Source organism: Lagopus muta, chromosome 3 (genome assembly GCF_023343835.1).
Source record: "Lagopus muta isolate bLagMut1 chromosome 3, bLagMut1 primary, whole genome shotgun sequence".
Classification (NCBI taxonomy): Eukaryota; Metazoa; Chordata; class Aves; order Galliformes; family Phasianidae; genus Lagopus; species Lagopus muta.
In genome coordinates this window covers 78,986,988-79,002,112 of record NC_064435.1, presented here as the reverse complement: position 1 = coordinate 79,002,112, position 15,125 = coordinate 78,986,988, and the positions used below count along the sequence as shown (strand labels likewise).

Sequence of the window (15,125 nt, the reverse complement as noted above, 5' to 3'; positions counted from 1 at the left end):
ATATATAAAGCTTATATATGAATTCTGCAACTTATGTTTATCTAGTAATCCGAGGTATATTTGAGCTCCAGGTACACGTGAACAATTCCTTGAATTCTTCCTTTGCATTTAATATTGATTTGTAACTGAATTACACCCCTGTTTCCAAAAATTCCACTTAACAGAAACTGACATACCTTCTATTTGTGGTACTTCTCCCTGAAGTTTAGCCTTGCTTGTGAAAGGTGCATTCTGTAGCACCAATGCAAATAATGATGGAATCAGTGACTGCAAAGCAGATAGATACATGTGGAGCTTATGTTCATCCAAACCGTGTTCTCCTTCCTGAAACAAATAAAATTCAGTTAAAATTTTCAGTTCGAAGACATCTGTGATGAACTCCCCAGAAACACTCATTACATGGTCCTTTATCCTGACCACTACAGTACTTGGCGTTACAATCCAAACACTTTTGTCATTCTTGAGTCACTTCTCAAGAGAAGCCAGCAATATAATCATTGGCATTGAGTGATTCACATTACTGAACACACTGATACTCAGAAAGAGCAAATTTAGGCACATCTTGAAAACAGGATTCCTTGGCCTCAAGGATCAGTGCATCTGAAAACTGAGTGAATCAAACGTATTGTGAACATAAGCATCTTGGTTATATCGTCAGAGTTACCCTACTTTCCAGAACTTTCCTGATATCTACCAAAATAAATGTGTGCAGCAAAACTGATGCAAACTGCATATCATGTAATTAAACCATTCAACTACACCTTTTCCTATGTGCAATAAAGGCTGCACTTTATTAAAAGCGACACTATGTGACACAATTCAAACACAGGACAAATGCATTCAGACTAACAGGCACCATCTGGTCACAAGCTCAAGAAAATGCTTTCTGAACTGTACATTAATTGGCTATAAAGCAATATACTACTGTAGAAGAATCTGATTTTTTTGTTTTGTTTGTTTTCTTCCCCTATCAAAGCAAAGTTAAGAAAAATCTCCAGAAAATTTCTCCCTCATAGAACTCATACATAATAAAGCTACAAAGAGAAGTCTCCAATGTAGAAATAGCTAAAGACATACCCTGAGCAGTTTTTCAATTTTACTAAGCAGCGTAGGTATAAGATGGAACTGTAAGTTCCCCAGTTCTGTTGTCCAGGCAGCATAAGCAGGTAGAAATACTTGATGTGTTGCACTAACTACACGTTCTGAAGGGTCTCCTAAAGCTGAAAGCAGCAGTTCAAAGCCCTGGAAGAAATAACAAGAAAATTAACTACTTTTCCTACAATTTATTCTAAGGATTACTGTGCAAAGCATACACAGACTAGACTTTTACACTAATAAAAAGTAAACCAAAATAGTACATGGAGGCCTCTCAACGTGTATTCCTACCTTATCCATAAAGTTTAACAGTCCAGTGATCCCACTAGCAGTTATCAGCATTTATACAAACACGTTTTCATTGTTCCACTTTCAAAAACTTAAGGAGAGGAAGGTAAATTGTTCACTTTCATGAACCTAAAATACTACTAGCTGACATTAAGAAGAACTACAAGCAAGCTTTATTGCAGTAGATTAATCTGTTGGCAAGTGGTGACAACAAACTGGCTAATAGAGTCATGTGGGCAATGAAGTGGAATACTCTTGAATTACAAATCATCAAAGAAACTTCTTTGTGTGGCTCACATCTGACATTCTAACGATATTTGAAAGCATATGCTCTCTTTTCAGTCTTAGTGACACAATAAAAAGCAACATCAATACAAAACCATCAACATGAAGTTTTTAATGTACACGTGTAAAACAATGTACTCTCCTATTCACAAAGTAAACATAAAACACATTCCATACGTACAGAATCCAACTCAAATTGTACCTGTTGATATTTGTCTGGATCATCAATATATCCCATAATGATGCCAAGGCTTTTGATCACAGCTTCTCGTACCAGATCTGCCTTATCTTCCATTAGCATTTGTTGCAGCATGGAAAGTACCAATGAACTACGAATTTCTTTCTGTGTATAAAGAAGAAAAATACTTGTTAAATCCAATGAAACAAGATATGCTGGTCTGTATCAATTTTTATAAACGATTTGCATTTCTATTAGTGCTTACAAACAACAATCCCTTTCAACAGCCATGAATCTCCTAATGAAAAATACACATTCAGCTGTAACAATAGTAGACCAAAGAAAATAAAGTGCTAGTAGCCTCATCAGAGTCTTTTGTCCTACTAAGCAAAGAACTGGAGTCTTTTAACTAACATGGAAGCATGGATATCAAAAATAACTAACAGCAAAAAGCTACTATAGGCCCAGACTTGGCACGATGTACTTAAAACAGAATCTTTAATCACTCCATTGCTAAATTTGAGAAGCATGCTTTTAACTTTAGTTATTTTCATCTTCCTCTGAAGCTTCAGATTCCAGTTTGTCACTAATCTCTGCTACAGCTTTTGACTAGCAGTACTCTTCACTTTAAACATCACACAGTATCTAAAGAACTCTGTTACTGCATGCCAATTATTTTTTCAGTGGTGATTTCCTTGATTGATCCTAACTACCTTTATTTCATTTTTACTGAAACTATGAAAATTTGCTCAAGCCATACTGGTCATTAAGACATTTTATAGCCAGACCAACCTGCCTTCCTTTGTTATAATTCACTTTCTCTTTACTGAATTTCATACGTGTGACAAAGTAGAACATAATGTTCCTGTCTATGTATAAGAACCACCTTATTTTAAAAAGCTAATGGATATTCAAGTATTGCAGCAGATTTTGACCTTGGTTTCACAAGAAGTATAAAGGGTCAGAATGAATACTTACAGGAAGGTAAGGTGCTAGTGCTCCACAAGATTCTGCTACCAGTAGCCGTCTCTCTGGGTATTTGTGATTGATCTAGTGAAGAAAAAAAGAATGGTTATTTGCTTTGCAGTGACCAGCATTTAAAATGTGGTTAGTATGAACTACAATAGAAGGATACGTGTGCACCTCTTAAACATTAGCTGTGCCTGTAGAAGCTACACACGCATATGAAGCAGCCTCAAATTCTTGTACTGAGGCATAAAGGCAAGGCAGATACAAGCCTCCTCTAGTTGTCCTGTAAATGGGAGCTTAAAGTAAGAGAACATTCTGGGAAGCGTGTATGTATACGAAGTAAAGACGTTCATCTAAGAACTACAAGAGTGCCCTCTAGTGATCTGAGCCAACCATTGTAGCACAACTGCCCAGGTCCTGCTGAGCAATAAGGGTCAGAAGAGGACACAGGTACTAAGCCAAGTAGTATTTGCATTCTTTCAAAGTTCAGTTTCCAAGTCTAAACAAAGACGTCATGTTTCCAAGATGCGCCTGAAAACAGCTCCTGTTCTTAAGAACCTCTTGTTCCCATGCTGCCTGCCTCCTCTTTCCACTGAAAGGCCATGTGAAAATTCTGCCTTGTTTTTGAAAGAAGTTTACATCTTGGAAATCAGCCTTAGTGGTCAGAGAGAGAAGAGAGCTGATGGTTGCACAATAAAACACAGGTGATATGTTTTCAATATACTGCTAAGCCATACTGACGTAGTGAAAAGAAAAAGGAAAGAAAGTACTCAAATTTCTATAAAGCTTTTCATTCAGAGAAGATTATTGGTCTATGAGAATGTAAACATAATGGTAAATTGGTTATCAGTTCGTTTCCTTTGTTTTTTTTAATTTAGCAGTACTGTATTTTTAGATGCCAATTACTTGGTTACAATTTCTTAGGAAACTTTTAGCGTCTACACACTAAACACAGATGAGTAAGCCTGCATACATGTACAGCTGAGAAGAGCAGGCAAAAAAAAATGGCAAAGACCAGCCTGATTACTCTGAGCTTCAAATGCATAGATAGAAATGCAATATTTTCTGATGCCCTAGTCCTTTACATCTCTAAGTAGATTTTGACTGGGGTCCAACTATACTAAGCCTCTCATGACTAAGACATCACTGAAAGAAGGTAGAAAACTGTACTGTATTTTTGAGTTCTTTCTACAATCTCAGTTTTGTGGCAATGAGATTCAGCTGGTATTTACTAGAGAAAATGCTGACCTGGTTTCAGTACTGCAAACAAAGCCTGGCAAACTGCATTAAGTAAAAGCATGATGTCATATGGCTTGGCAGCCTGATAGGTGGCACTGATACAGTTGGACTGGTTTCTCCTGTGCATCAGCAATTATGAAAATGTTATAATGAAGATGTGCTCTTCCTAAAGTGAGATTAGTTCCTTTAAACTCTCTTTAAATCTCATGAGAAGGACTAAGAAAACAAACTGGTTTATGCTCAACTGCTACCGGTCTTTTCTTTAATCAGTAGATACATCAGTCAAACAGGTAATGCATCTAATTACACAAATGTCACACAAATTATGCATTTAACATGTAAATTAGTCAGTCAGAAAGCATTAAGTTTATTAAAGATTGAACATCATTGCAAAACAGAAAGGGCTAAGTTATGCATATGGAGAAACAGTAGACAAATACCATAACAAGAAAGACTGTAATCAGAGCAAGCATTACCACTCTTGTCATGGCTTAATTGTTCAGCATCTTTTTGGCAATCAATTCCCTTTTCTTTCATTGCAGGAAAACAAAAATTTTTTTTACCTGAACTCATGTTGGTCTCCTTCTGTATCTCAGATGAAAGAGAACGAGCTTTTCAGTTTGGTTGTTCAGTTTGGTATTCTATTAATTTATTACACCTGTGGAAAAGGTCACTGGGATTCTGGAATTCACATGTAAGCTTCAGGCTTACAATACACTCATCTACAGGGCACTTATTTCAGACTACTTTGATCTTTAATTTTCTGTTTAAGAATTTAAGCTGGCTGAAGCGTGGACACTGCTCCAAGGACTCATCACTTCAATATAAAATCAGTAAATGACATCTGAATGACAGCGGAATCCCAGTGGTCTGAAATGACTGTGCGAAATTTATAAACACTCCTGCTTGGCAATAGGTTGGGTAACACTGCTGAAAGTGCACAAATATCTGCATTTCGATATAATGCATGCAGGTATGTGAAGTGCAAGTAACTACACCTCCAGAGAAACCTCTCAAATTTTCTGTTTCTAAATTCTTTTCCATGCCATAACAATGCATATATCATGAGGTCAAAGAGCATCCAAACATCTTTCTGAAGAATACTTTGAACAGTCACTTTGAACAACTCAACATCTATGAAGTTGTAACTAATTTACATTGTGTGTAAAGCACAAAATAAGCTGTCACCTGTTCCCAACACTGTGGTAAAAGCTCAGCTTCTACACGCGTTGGTCCAACATGTCGGGCAAATGCCACACAGCCGGTCAGTATCATCTGCCTGAAAACACAAATTAAAAACTTTAATTTGCTGACAATGAGAAGTTCTATAATATATGATGCCTCAACTCTTTACGTTAGGAAAAGGAGATACCATCAGGCAACAGGTAATTATTTAGATTCAAAATCTCACACCATACATACTGACTAAATCTCAAATTGAAAGCTGATATACTGTTCTCTGTTTGATGTGTCTTTTCCAGAAACTTGGAAGATCCAAAGCTCCATGAACCAGACCTGAGAATATCGAATTTGGGAATCTCTGAGCACTTATTTCCTAACATCTGGGTTTGAGAATTTGACTAAATCTCTGATTTACATCTTATTTCTGAATACTATGACTCACCATGCAATAAATGGATCTAAGTTACTTAACACTACCTACGGCTTCTATTTAGAACCATCTGTTGGTTTTAATAACTTTTAAAGTAATTCAATTCTTTCATGAAATGATTTTGTAATATCCCAATGTGCAAGTTACTGTCATCTCTTCCAACATACTGGACTCTTGTCAGAAATCCTCTAAAGGATGAAAATAATTAAAAAGGAATGCAATTAACCAGTAATATCTATGATCGCCTGAGTAATTTTATTTATATTCTTGCTTTAAAAAAAAAAAATAATTGTCTTTTAAGAAAAGAAAACTCTCCTCAATTTGCAGGAAATCAGAGATATATAAATACATTTCATGTTTCAACAAATATTTAGGAGATAAAAAATATTGACTCCAATATGTTTATTATTTACTACTGAGATCCAAAAACCTTAAAATATAAGTGGACCACATGACCAGTCAATGAAAGCAGCTGAGTAAGAAACACATGAGGTGAAAAATCCCTCATTATTTGTCCCATTATCTTATCTACATTCAAGGTGCTTGAAGAACTGCTTTCCTCACAGGTAGCTATACATAGAATGAGGTTTTATTTATACTGTGGAGTGTAAAATTATACTAAAAAGTGGATGTATACAGAAAGATTAGAGACAGACCAATTTATTGCAAAATAAGGAAGCTTGAAGGGATGGGAGAATGTTTGTTTTTACACCCACTGAGGCAAAATGAGATCAAACTACAAGCATCTGCAAATCTGTACTTTGTGATATTTTAACTTCTATTTAATGAGTGTTTATTTTGCAAGGGTTTTTGAGTTTGTTATTGCTCCTGCTAATAGGATTGGAATCATGTCAACTTTGCATGCAACTTACCAGTTCTATCTAGTTTTAGTTCTTACATCAGAACTTAGATCAGTAGTTTTAAATGGTAATACGTAGACTAGAGACACTCATTTTATCATCTCTACAGTAAGATTAGAATACCACTGTGAATTTGTTCATTACTACCTCATGGAAACTAAATAATGATTAATCTGTTATCATTTTTGCGTCACATCTTAATTCCTAAATATTACCACAGCTAATGGCATGCCCTTAAGGTGGAAAGGCAGAGATTCTGCTGGTTCTCTCTTAACCAGTCATACAATATATTCCATCAAAAAGAGATACGTTCACTTTCAGACTATTTTCAGGGAGAAATAGTCTACCTAAAAGATTTTTTCCAGAATTTGGGAGAAAAAAAACCAAAACAATTACTTATTTTTCCCCTCTCTACCACATGCAGAGAACTAGACCTTTCAACAAGGTAAAAAGGTTCAGGGAAAACCAAATAGATGATTAGATAAGGTTCAAGAAATCCATCAAAATCAAAAGCTGATTTGTGATAGCAATATGGAGACAAAAGCTTGTGGCAACTGCAAATTCTACAACATACAAAAGAGATAATAATTAAGTGCCTTTGGCTCTTGATCTACACACCTCACCTAATCTCATAACTGGGCAACAGAACATACTTTCATAATGTATTAATAGCAAATAGGAGGATACAACAACCATCTGAAATCTACTGCAGAAGAAGGGAAAGAAAATTCATTGTTTTACACTAAGCCTTCTCAAAAGTGTTTAATGACATCTCCAAGTCAAGTCAGTATTTTTTTTTTTTTTTCCTTGCTGATAAGGTTGGGGACTTTTAGATTTTACAAAAGTATTCAAAAATAACGTGTTAAATATTTTACTGTAACCATCCTAGAAGCATAGGACAACCGCTAGTACTTCAAAGGAAGGAAAGGGAGTAAAGTTCTCAGTGCTAGGACATTGAAACAAAGTTTGTTAACACTCAGCTACTGCAAAAATTGCAGCCTAGACTGGAGGAACATCTTTCTTGTTACTGTCACGATGATCCCTTTTGTTAACAAGGTGCTGGAAGGCTTTCTTCAAATAGCTCTCTTCAGACTACCACTTACAATCTGCTAAAGAGGAACATCAAGCTAATCAGTACTACTCAGTAGAGCACTACTTTGCTTTGTCAATACAGAAAGCAAAGCAAAATAAAAAATGAGACTAAAGGAACATGGTGGGAGTTAGAGCAGAACACAGTTTAATAATTCTTAACTCTTTCCTGAGGTTTTGTTAAGTGGCTGTATGCACTGGTAAGCAATTCAATTTCATAATACACAGTTCTGTCTTTTGTCGCTCCTGTATTGAAAGCTTGTTTACTAGAGTTTTCTGTAGTATGTTCTTCAGTTATGTGCATTTTGCAAGATGGTACTATATAGCCTATGAAAAGACATACTAGTCACACTAAGCATGATGTATTGACTTCATTAAGAGTGCTATTTCTACATATATTACCTGCAGATCTTCTCATAATGTCACATTACAAACTATGTTTTAACCTTTTCATAGAAGACCTTACTGCTAATCTGCTTTCTTCATGGCTCCCTGGCTTCCAAAAACAATGTAATTGTCCAAATAGAAGTAAAACTATGACATATTTGTTCTTTTTCAGAAGAGAATTTTATAAGCATTTAGAAATTCCCAATAGCGTATTAATATGCAGAGCCCTTGGGTTGAAAGTGGGCTTGTCAAATGTAACAAACATACAAAACTATGGCGAAATGCTACATCTGCAAGCACAAAAATGTCTTTCACAGAAGTATAACACAAGCTTTCCACGTAACCATGAACATACTTTATAAGCCAACTATTTATAATAAGCAGAAGGCTTACTTTTATGTGTTTATTATAAACATGTCTCCTATTTAACAAACTAAAAAAGTCAACTTTTTATCATCTGCTATTTGAATGTAGAACGTAGGCCCGTACAGCATGGCAAAAGGTGACTGAGTAATGTTAAGAGCTTACTAACGTAATTGTTCTGGTGGTCAAATATGAATATCTTTGCCCATTGCATAGTGCACAAGACTGCTAAAACATTACCTAAACTTACTTGGATAAAAAGCAGGAATTAATAATGTACTTTCACATAAACATATAACAAAGTGACTGAAATGAGTTCTGAAAAAGCATCCTTTAAGTTTTTTTCAAATTTATCTGATTTTACAGAATATTACTTATTCTTCAGTCAGGTGCTATGACTACACTAAAGCAAACCACAATTTCTGTGTGTGTAAATTATGTTATGCATATATGGCATGTTCTGTCAGAATCCCTGGAACGTGTGACAGAACATTCTTCCCAAATTTCTAGAGAAAGCAAGTTAGTCTTAGATATAAATCTCTATTCACAACAAAGAATGAACAACTTGGAAGAAAAAGCACCTTGGACTTTCTTCTTTCTTAGCCACTGGACATAATAAGCAGCTGAACAGGTAAATCTAAAAATCAACCTGACAGGCCAAGTCTTGTGACAAATAAACTACAAGAGATTACAAGTGAAATGCAACTTCCCTCCCCTCTCAATCACAAAACAATCTTAGCTTCACAGTCTGCATGGGACATCCAAAACATTTTAGTTAACAGCAGAATTTTCAGAAGAAAATTTCTAATGAATTGGAAGTAGAACGGGGAGCACTTCTTGATGCAACTTCAATCTGCATGGTGCTCCTGCACTACAAGCTGTTTTTATTTATGCCAAAAGTTTTACCATGGAAAAAATTTAGAAAAAGATCAGACCACTCGAGTTGCAGAGAATCTTCAAAAGAAACACTTTCCATTTATTTCATTCAAACCAGTTTTGTCTGAAGACAGAATAGAGCAACAGAAGATACAGAAGCTTTGCCAAACATCTTGTAATGAAAATAATGGAAGAGCTGTACATCTCCAGATATGAAAAATCTTTTCATAATTAGTGAAGATGACACAACCAGCTCACGTACTGTCTTTCAACCTTAAGGATAATCTTGCTAACGCTGGTATAAAAATCAGACTTCTTCTGACTAAAAGAAATAACCATATTTATAAAACACAATAGAAAGTACGCTTTGTTCCAAAGTCTCAAGTAAAACAAAGCTCTTAACACTTGTCAAAGTTAAATAATTGCTTCAGTCTATTGAATTTTTACTGCTACCACAGTATTGAACAAATAGAAAGAATGCTATTTTTTCAAACTATTTTCCCCCACGACACATGGTAGTTAATTTACAACCATATAGATAATTAAGATACACTAAAACAACTGCTTTGATTCCTGTAAATACAGTCACTAAGAATTACGATTTTAAAGCTTATTTTAACAGAGAACATCCCAGATCATCTTTAAGCAAAAGAAACATTACACTGCAGCTTACCTCATTCTTGAATTTCAGTAACTAGAAAGTACAGTTTATGAAAATGCAGTCTCAAAGTCCACACAAATTTGTAAACATCACAGCAGTGAAATAACAGCTGAAGAGAAACCTGGTTAAAATCATCCAATAATTTCCAGTTTCTATTAGTTCTGTTTCTTTGACAAAGAAAAAAAAATGTTCCTTCTTGACCCGCAACACACAAATGCAAACACACCTTTGCTCATCATCTGGTCGTTTGATCAAATTGAACAGTATGTGTAGAAGCTGATCTCTCTCTTTGGGTTCAGGATGAAGGCAGGCTGTACACAGTATGAGTGGGATCAGTTCCTAAAAAGTTGCAGGAAAAGCAAAGAAAGTAAACATGCTTTGGGCATATCTTCATCAACGGCAAAAGAAACTAAGAAGATTAATCTAGCCACATAAAATCAGAACAGTCAGAGAAGATGCCTTGGAGTCCTGACCTCTTATAAAAGTGACCTGAGCAAATTGAAGGTCTGTGAAAGTTAGAATTATATTCCTGCTAGGAAAGATCTATATATAAACAAAAATCCTGCAAAAAATTACAATAAACATATGTGAGTCACTTTTAGCCAGAGTTAGAGGACCTTGGTTTATGTTTCTCCACTACCTAATGAAGTAAGAAAGCTCCACAGACAGACACAAACCTAGCGTGGAATTAAAGGCAAAATCACCAATTCAGCATGCACACAGTTTCGCACACAACTTTTAATAAGTACTGTGGAACAGACATTGGTACAGATGACTGCAGACAAATGTCCCCTATTTTCTGTCGAGTGGGAAATATATAATTAAAGGTGTTCTCCTTGTTAGTTGTCTTTTTTTTTTTTTTTCCTCTCAACAAGGAGGCAAGATCCAAGATCAAATTTTGTTTTCAAAGCAATTCAGTTTTCTTACTGAACAAATTATCAATAAAACACCACGTGAAACACTAATTAAAAAAACAAAAACAAAAAAAACAAACAAGATTGTTCATAGCAGCAAATATATATTTTTTTCCATATGTCTTCAAAGTGAATGAAGAAAAAAATCTTCTTCTCCTAGAAGTAAAACATGTTTGAAAACATGGTCTGGAAGTCCCTCTCACGGATCTTCCAGCCCAGTTTGGAAGCCACAAATTTCTAGAGGATTTTAGTGTCTTATAGACAGAAACATTGCAATAAGAATTTGAGGGGGGAAGATCAAGACAAAGCAAGGTTGTCTGTAGAGAAAACAGGCAAGGACTCAGAAGACCTCCCCAGCACACACTCTGAGCTACTTTCAAAAGACAAGATTTCTGCAAATTAATAAGCAATGATAAGCAAGGAAGTGACACTGAAAAACACTTTTTAAATCACCAGGAAAAGTTATACAAAGTTTAGAAAAATTTATAGAATCTGTAAGAACTTCCTCAAATTCTCTTGCAGACATTCAAAGAGACCCATTCTTGATGCCCTTGAGAAGTAAGGCTATTAAACAAGCTCAACTTTGATTTTCCTAAATACCCAGTGCTACATTTACTGTAAACACAGAACAATGCTGTGTTTTAGAAAATTGCTTAAGATCCTGCTTTTTTTCCTCCCCACTGAAAATGTCAAGTCATGTCACAAGATGTATTTCAACATATTCTGGCAATATTTAATGCAACAACTAAGGAATTTACAATAAGACAGAAGAGTGCATATAAAAACATCACACCGATCACCTGAAAAATCTAGAAATACTGAAGGAGAAATGAAAAATACATTTGAGCAATTTAGACATTCCTTTTTCCCAGTATTGTACCATGAACTAGATTTCGGTTTTATTTTTATATGAGTTTAGAACAACGTAAGATAGCGTGATTTGAAAATTTGTATTAAAGATAAACATCACAAACATTATTGCAAAAAGACCTAAACAGCTTTCTTTGAGCGAGAGCTCCCTTCCCTCTAGAATCTGAATGTTAGTTTTATACTTTGTATACTTAACACTCAGTATTTGATCCTGTTTAAAGTTCTGAGAAGGCAGGAAGTTTAAACCATTTATTTTTGTTTTATACTCTACAGAAGCATTTTCTCTTTTGCAAACACTGTTTTAACTCAAAAAGACTCTAAATAAAATTATCAAAAAATACCATTCTAAATAGTAATACTTATAGATTAACATAAGATCTTTTAAAGATGAACTCTCACTATCTATATACAAAACTTAATTTCTAACTTTACCATATTGATTATAGCACCCGGAAAACACTTATACCAAAAATAACTATATTACTATACTGAGATACAACTTTCTGCAATCTGTTCTAAGTTCATATCATACTAATAAACTTGCAAGTATTCTTAAGTATTCTTTATATAGATTTTTAGAAATATTTGAAATAGGATGCATATTGTCATGATGCCTTTGATTCATCTGTTGAAACCATTGCCCTGACTCCACTTTCCTAATACACCTGAGTACCTAATGAAAAAATCTCAGTTGCTTACTCAGAACTTTCACTACATTTCAAAAGTGCCATATTATTATTTTGTTTTTTAAAGTTTCTTTTCAAGTTAAAGGGAGTTAGTAAAGCTGTTGCCTCTTCCTTCTCCCTGATGAATCTGTATGAAGAGAAAACGTTCCTGAGTATTCACCTAAATGAAGACTGATGAATTACCTAATACCACTGACATGGGAGCAGATACAAGGCCGATTCTTTACCTTGCAGAAAGCTGGTTATTATAGCTGAAGGAATTAGATGTATTTTCTTGTCCTTTGGTCATTCTTTCATGCATGCTATGGGAGAAGAGAGCGTTCTCTGCATCGCTGCATCAGTGCTGCTACAGTTCCTTCTATTAAGGCGAGCGGAGAAAGAGTGAGAAGTCTTCAACAGTGTTTTGTGTTTCCTATAGACTTCATGGATAAGAATATAAAACTGGACAGGAAAGGGACTTGCTCTAGGTCTAGAAGAAAAACTGTGCTCACAGATGGACAAGATAGTGAAATCTCCTGAAGGCTTCGAAAAGGACAGACAGATTCACATCAGGATATTCAGGATGATTTAGAATACAGCTGTACAAAACTAACTTACAGACAGGTTCAAGATCATTCCTTTCTGCTGCTAGGGGCCATTCCCTAGATGTATACTTCTTGGATAAAACCCTTATTTTTCACTTCCAAAACCAGCAGAGGAACACTGTAGAAAGTTGAACATTTTATAATAACATAGAATAGAATTAGCATTTGTCTAATCAAGGAAAGGACTTCTAGTGCTATTTGAAACATTCTGCCTTCCCTGGGAAGGAGTAACAGTTGTACTCACGATTATACATTGCAAATTTAAAATCATTTCTCCATTTAATTTGAGACCATCTCTAAACATCCAGTTCATAACCAGAGTCACCATTCCCCTTTCCTATGACTTAGGAAAAGCGTTATTGGTTTCTGTTAGTGCCAGTAAACAATACCAGAAAGAGTGATCTTAAGAACTGAGATACTGTTTTCTCATTAGATGCCAAGGTGACTGCCACTATGTCAATCCTAGAATTTGTGACTTAACAAAAAAGCCCAGAAACAAAATACCACACGCTGGAGGTCTCACTTCCGCTACTGGAAAGTTAAGTTTGCATTTGATGCAGTTTGTACCTGTGAGATATCCAATTACAGAAGGGAGAGGAAACAAGTTATTTTGTTTTTACTGCGCAATGAGCGACATACAGGGACATTTAGAGAAGTCCCCTGCACCACTGTTGATACCTTTTTGCTGAAATGCTTGTCAGTAAAATAACTATCTCAATGAATAAATGCAAGAAGCATTAAATGCCAAAATCGGTTACTTTGATAGTTTGGAATTGTCATCTTTTTATTATTTCAAATGTTAAATGCAGTAATATGGTAAATAGGCGAAAGCAATGACAAATAAACCAGGATGACACTGTGATTATTTCAGTGTGCTGAAGTACTTCTCGGATGAAAAGAGGCTGAGAGAGTTGGGGTTCCTCAGCCTAGAGATGAGAAAGCTCTGGGGAGACCTCCCTGAGGCTTTCCAGTACCTAAAACTACCTACAGGAAAGCTGGAGAACGACTTATCAGAGTGTAGTTATAAGACAATGGGTAATGACTTTAAACTAAAAGATTCCGGTTTTTTGAAGGAATTCTCTACTCAGAGAGTAGTGAGGCAGTGGCATAGGCTGCCCAGAGAATCTGTGGATGCCCCATCCCTGGAAGTGCTCAAGGCCAGGTTGGAGGGGGCCCTGGGCAGCCTAATCCAGTGAGTGGATGGACTTTACGGTCTCTTCCAACCTAACCCAAGTAAGAATTCTACGAATGCATTCTTTTTAATTTCCATTAGTCAGTGTTTAAATTGTGAATCAGTGTGCTACACGAAATCTTTTTTGTAAGGGAACAGCTTGACCAACAGCGAGGCCTCGTGGCCAAGAAGGTCAACAGCATTAAGAAGAATGTAGCCAGCATGTAGAGGGAGGTGATCCTCCCCCTCTACTCTGCGCTGGTGAGGCCACCTCTGGAGTACTGTGTCCAGTTTTGGGCTTATCAGCCCAAGAAAGATAGGGAGCTACTGGAAGAGAGTCCCAGTGGAGTGCCACAGAGATGAGTGGTCTGGAGCATCTCCCTTACGAGGAAAGGCTGAGAGACCTAGGACTCTTCAGTCTGGAGAATACTAAGGGGGGGATCTTATCAATATGCATAAATACCTAAGGGGTAGAAGTCAAGTGGATGGGGACAGGCTGTTTTTGGTGATGCCTAGTAACTGGACAAGGGACAACAGGCACAAACTGGAACACAGGAAACTCCAAATGAACACGAAGAAAAACATCTTTCCTGTGAGGGTGACAGAGCACTGGAACAGGCTGACCAGAGAGGTTGTGGAGACTCCTTCTCTGGATAGCCAGATGGTGGATGCTTTCCTGTGTAACCTGCTCCAGGGAATCTGCTTTAGCAGCGAGGTTGGACTCAAACCTTTACAATTTTGTGATTCTGTCTCTGAAAGTCAGTAAAGCAAACAAAATCTTGACTGAAGCAACTGAAACAGCTGCAGGTACTAGGGAAAAAAAAGATATACCCTTGTAGAAGAGACTATATACTCAGAATTCATCCTTCCAGACTGAAAATAAAGAAAATCATAGGATTAATACGCGACTTGGAAATGCTGCATATTGTAATAAAAGTAGCAACAACTGGCAATTCAAGTCAGAACATTAAATACAACTGCTTGAATCCATTAATTAT

General features: G+C 36.1%; 1 protein-coding gene across 6 annotated transcripts in view; it reads right to left on the bottom strand.

Annotated features, from left to right (window-relative positions):
* The window catches only part of RELCH (RAB11 binding and LisH domain, coiled-coil and HEAT repeat containing), a 71,776-nt gene that overhangs the window by 21,331 nt on the left and 35,320 nt on the right, over positions 1 to 15,125 (bottom strand). For all 6 annotated transcript variants that reach the window (XR_007375616.1, XM_048938515.1, XM_048938516.1 and 3 more), the window contains 6 exons: positions 10,129 to 10,241; positions 5,243 to 5,333; positions 2,825 to 2,896; positions 1,871 to 2,011; positions 1,078 to 1,242; positions 177 to 324 (listed from right to left, as the gene is read on the bottom strand). Coding sequence is in view for 5 of the 6 variants with exons in the window: in XM_048938515.1 (XP_048794472.1) it covers positions 177 to 324; positions 1,078 to 1,242; positions 1,871 to 2,011; positions 2,825 to 2,896; positions 5,243 to 5,333; positions 10,129 to 10,241 (730 nt within the window). In the remaining variant the exon portion in view is untranslated. The remainder of the gene's footprint in view (positions 1 to 176; positions 325 to 1,077; positions 1,243 to 1,870; positions 2,012 to 2,824; positions 2,897 to 5,242; positions 5,334 to 10,128; positions 10,242 to 15,125) is intronic.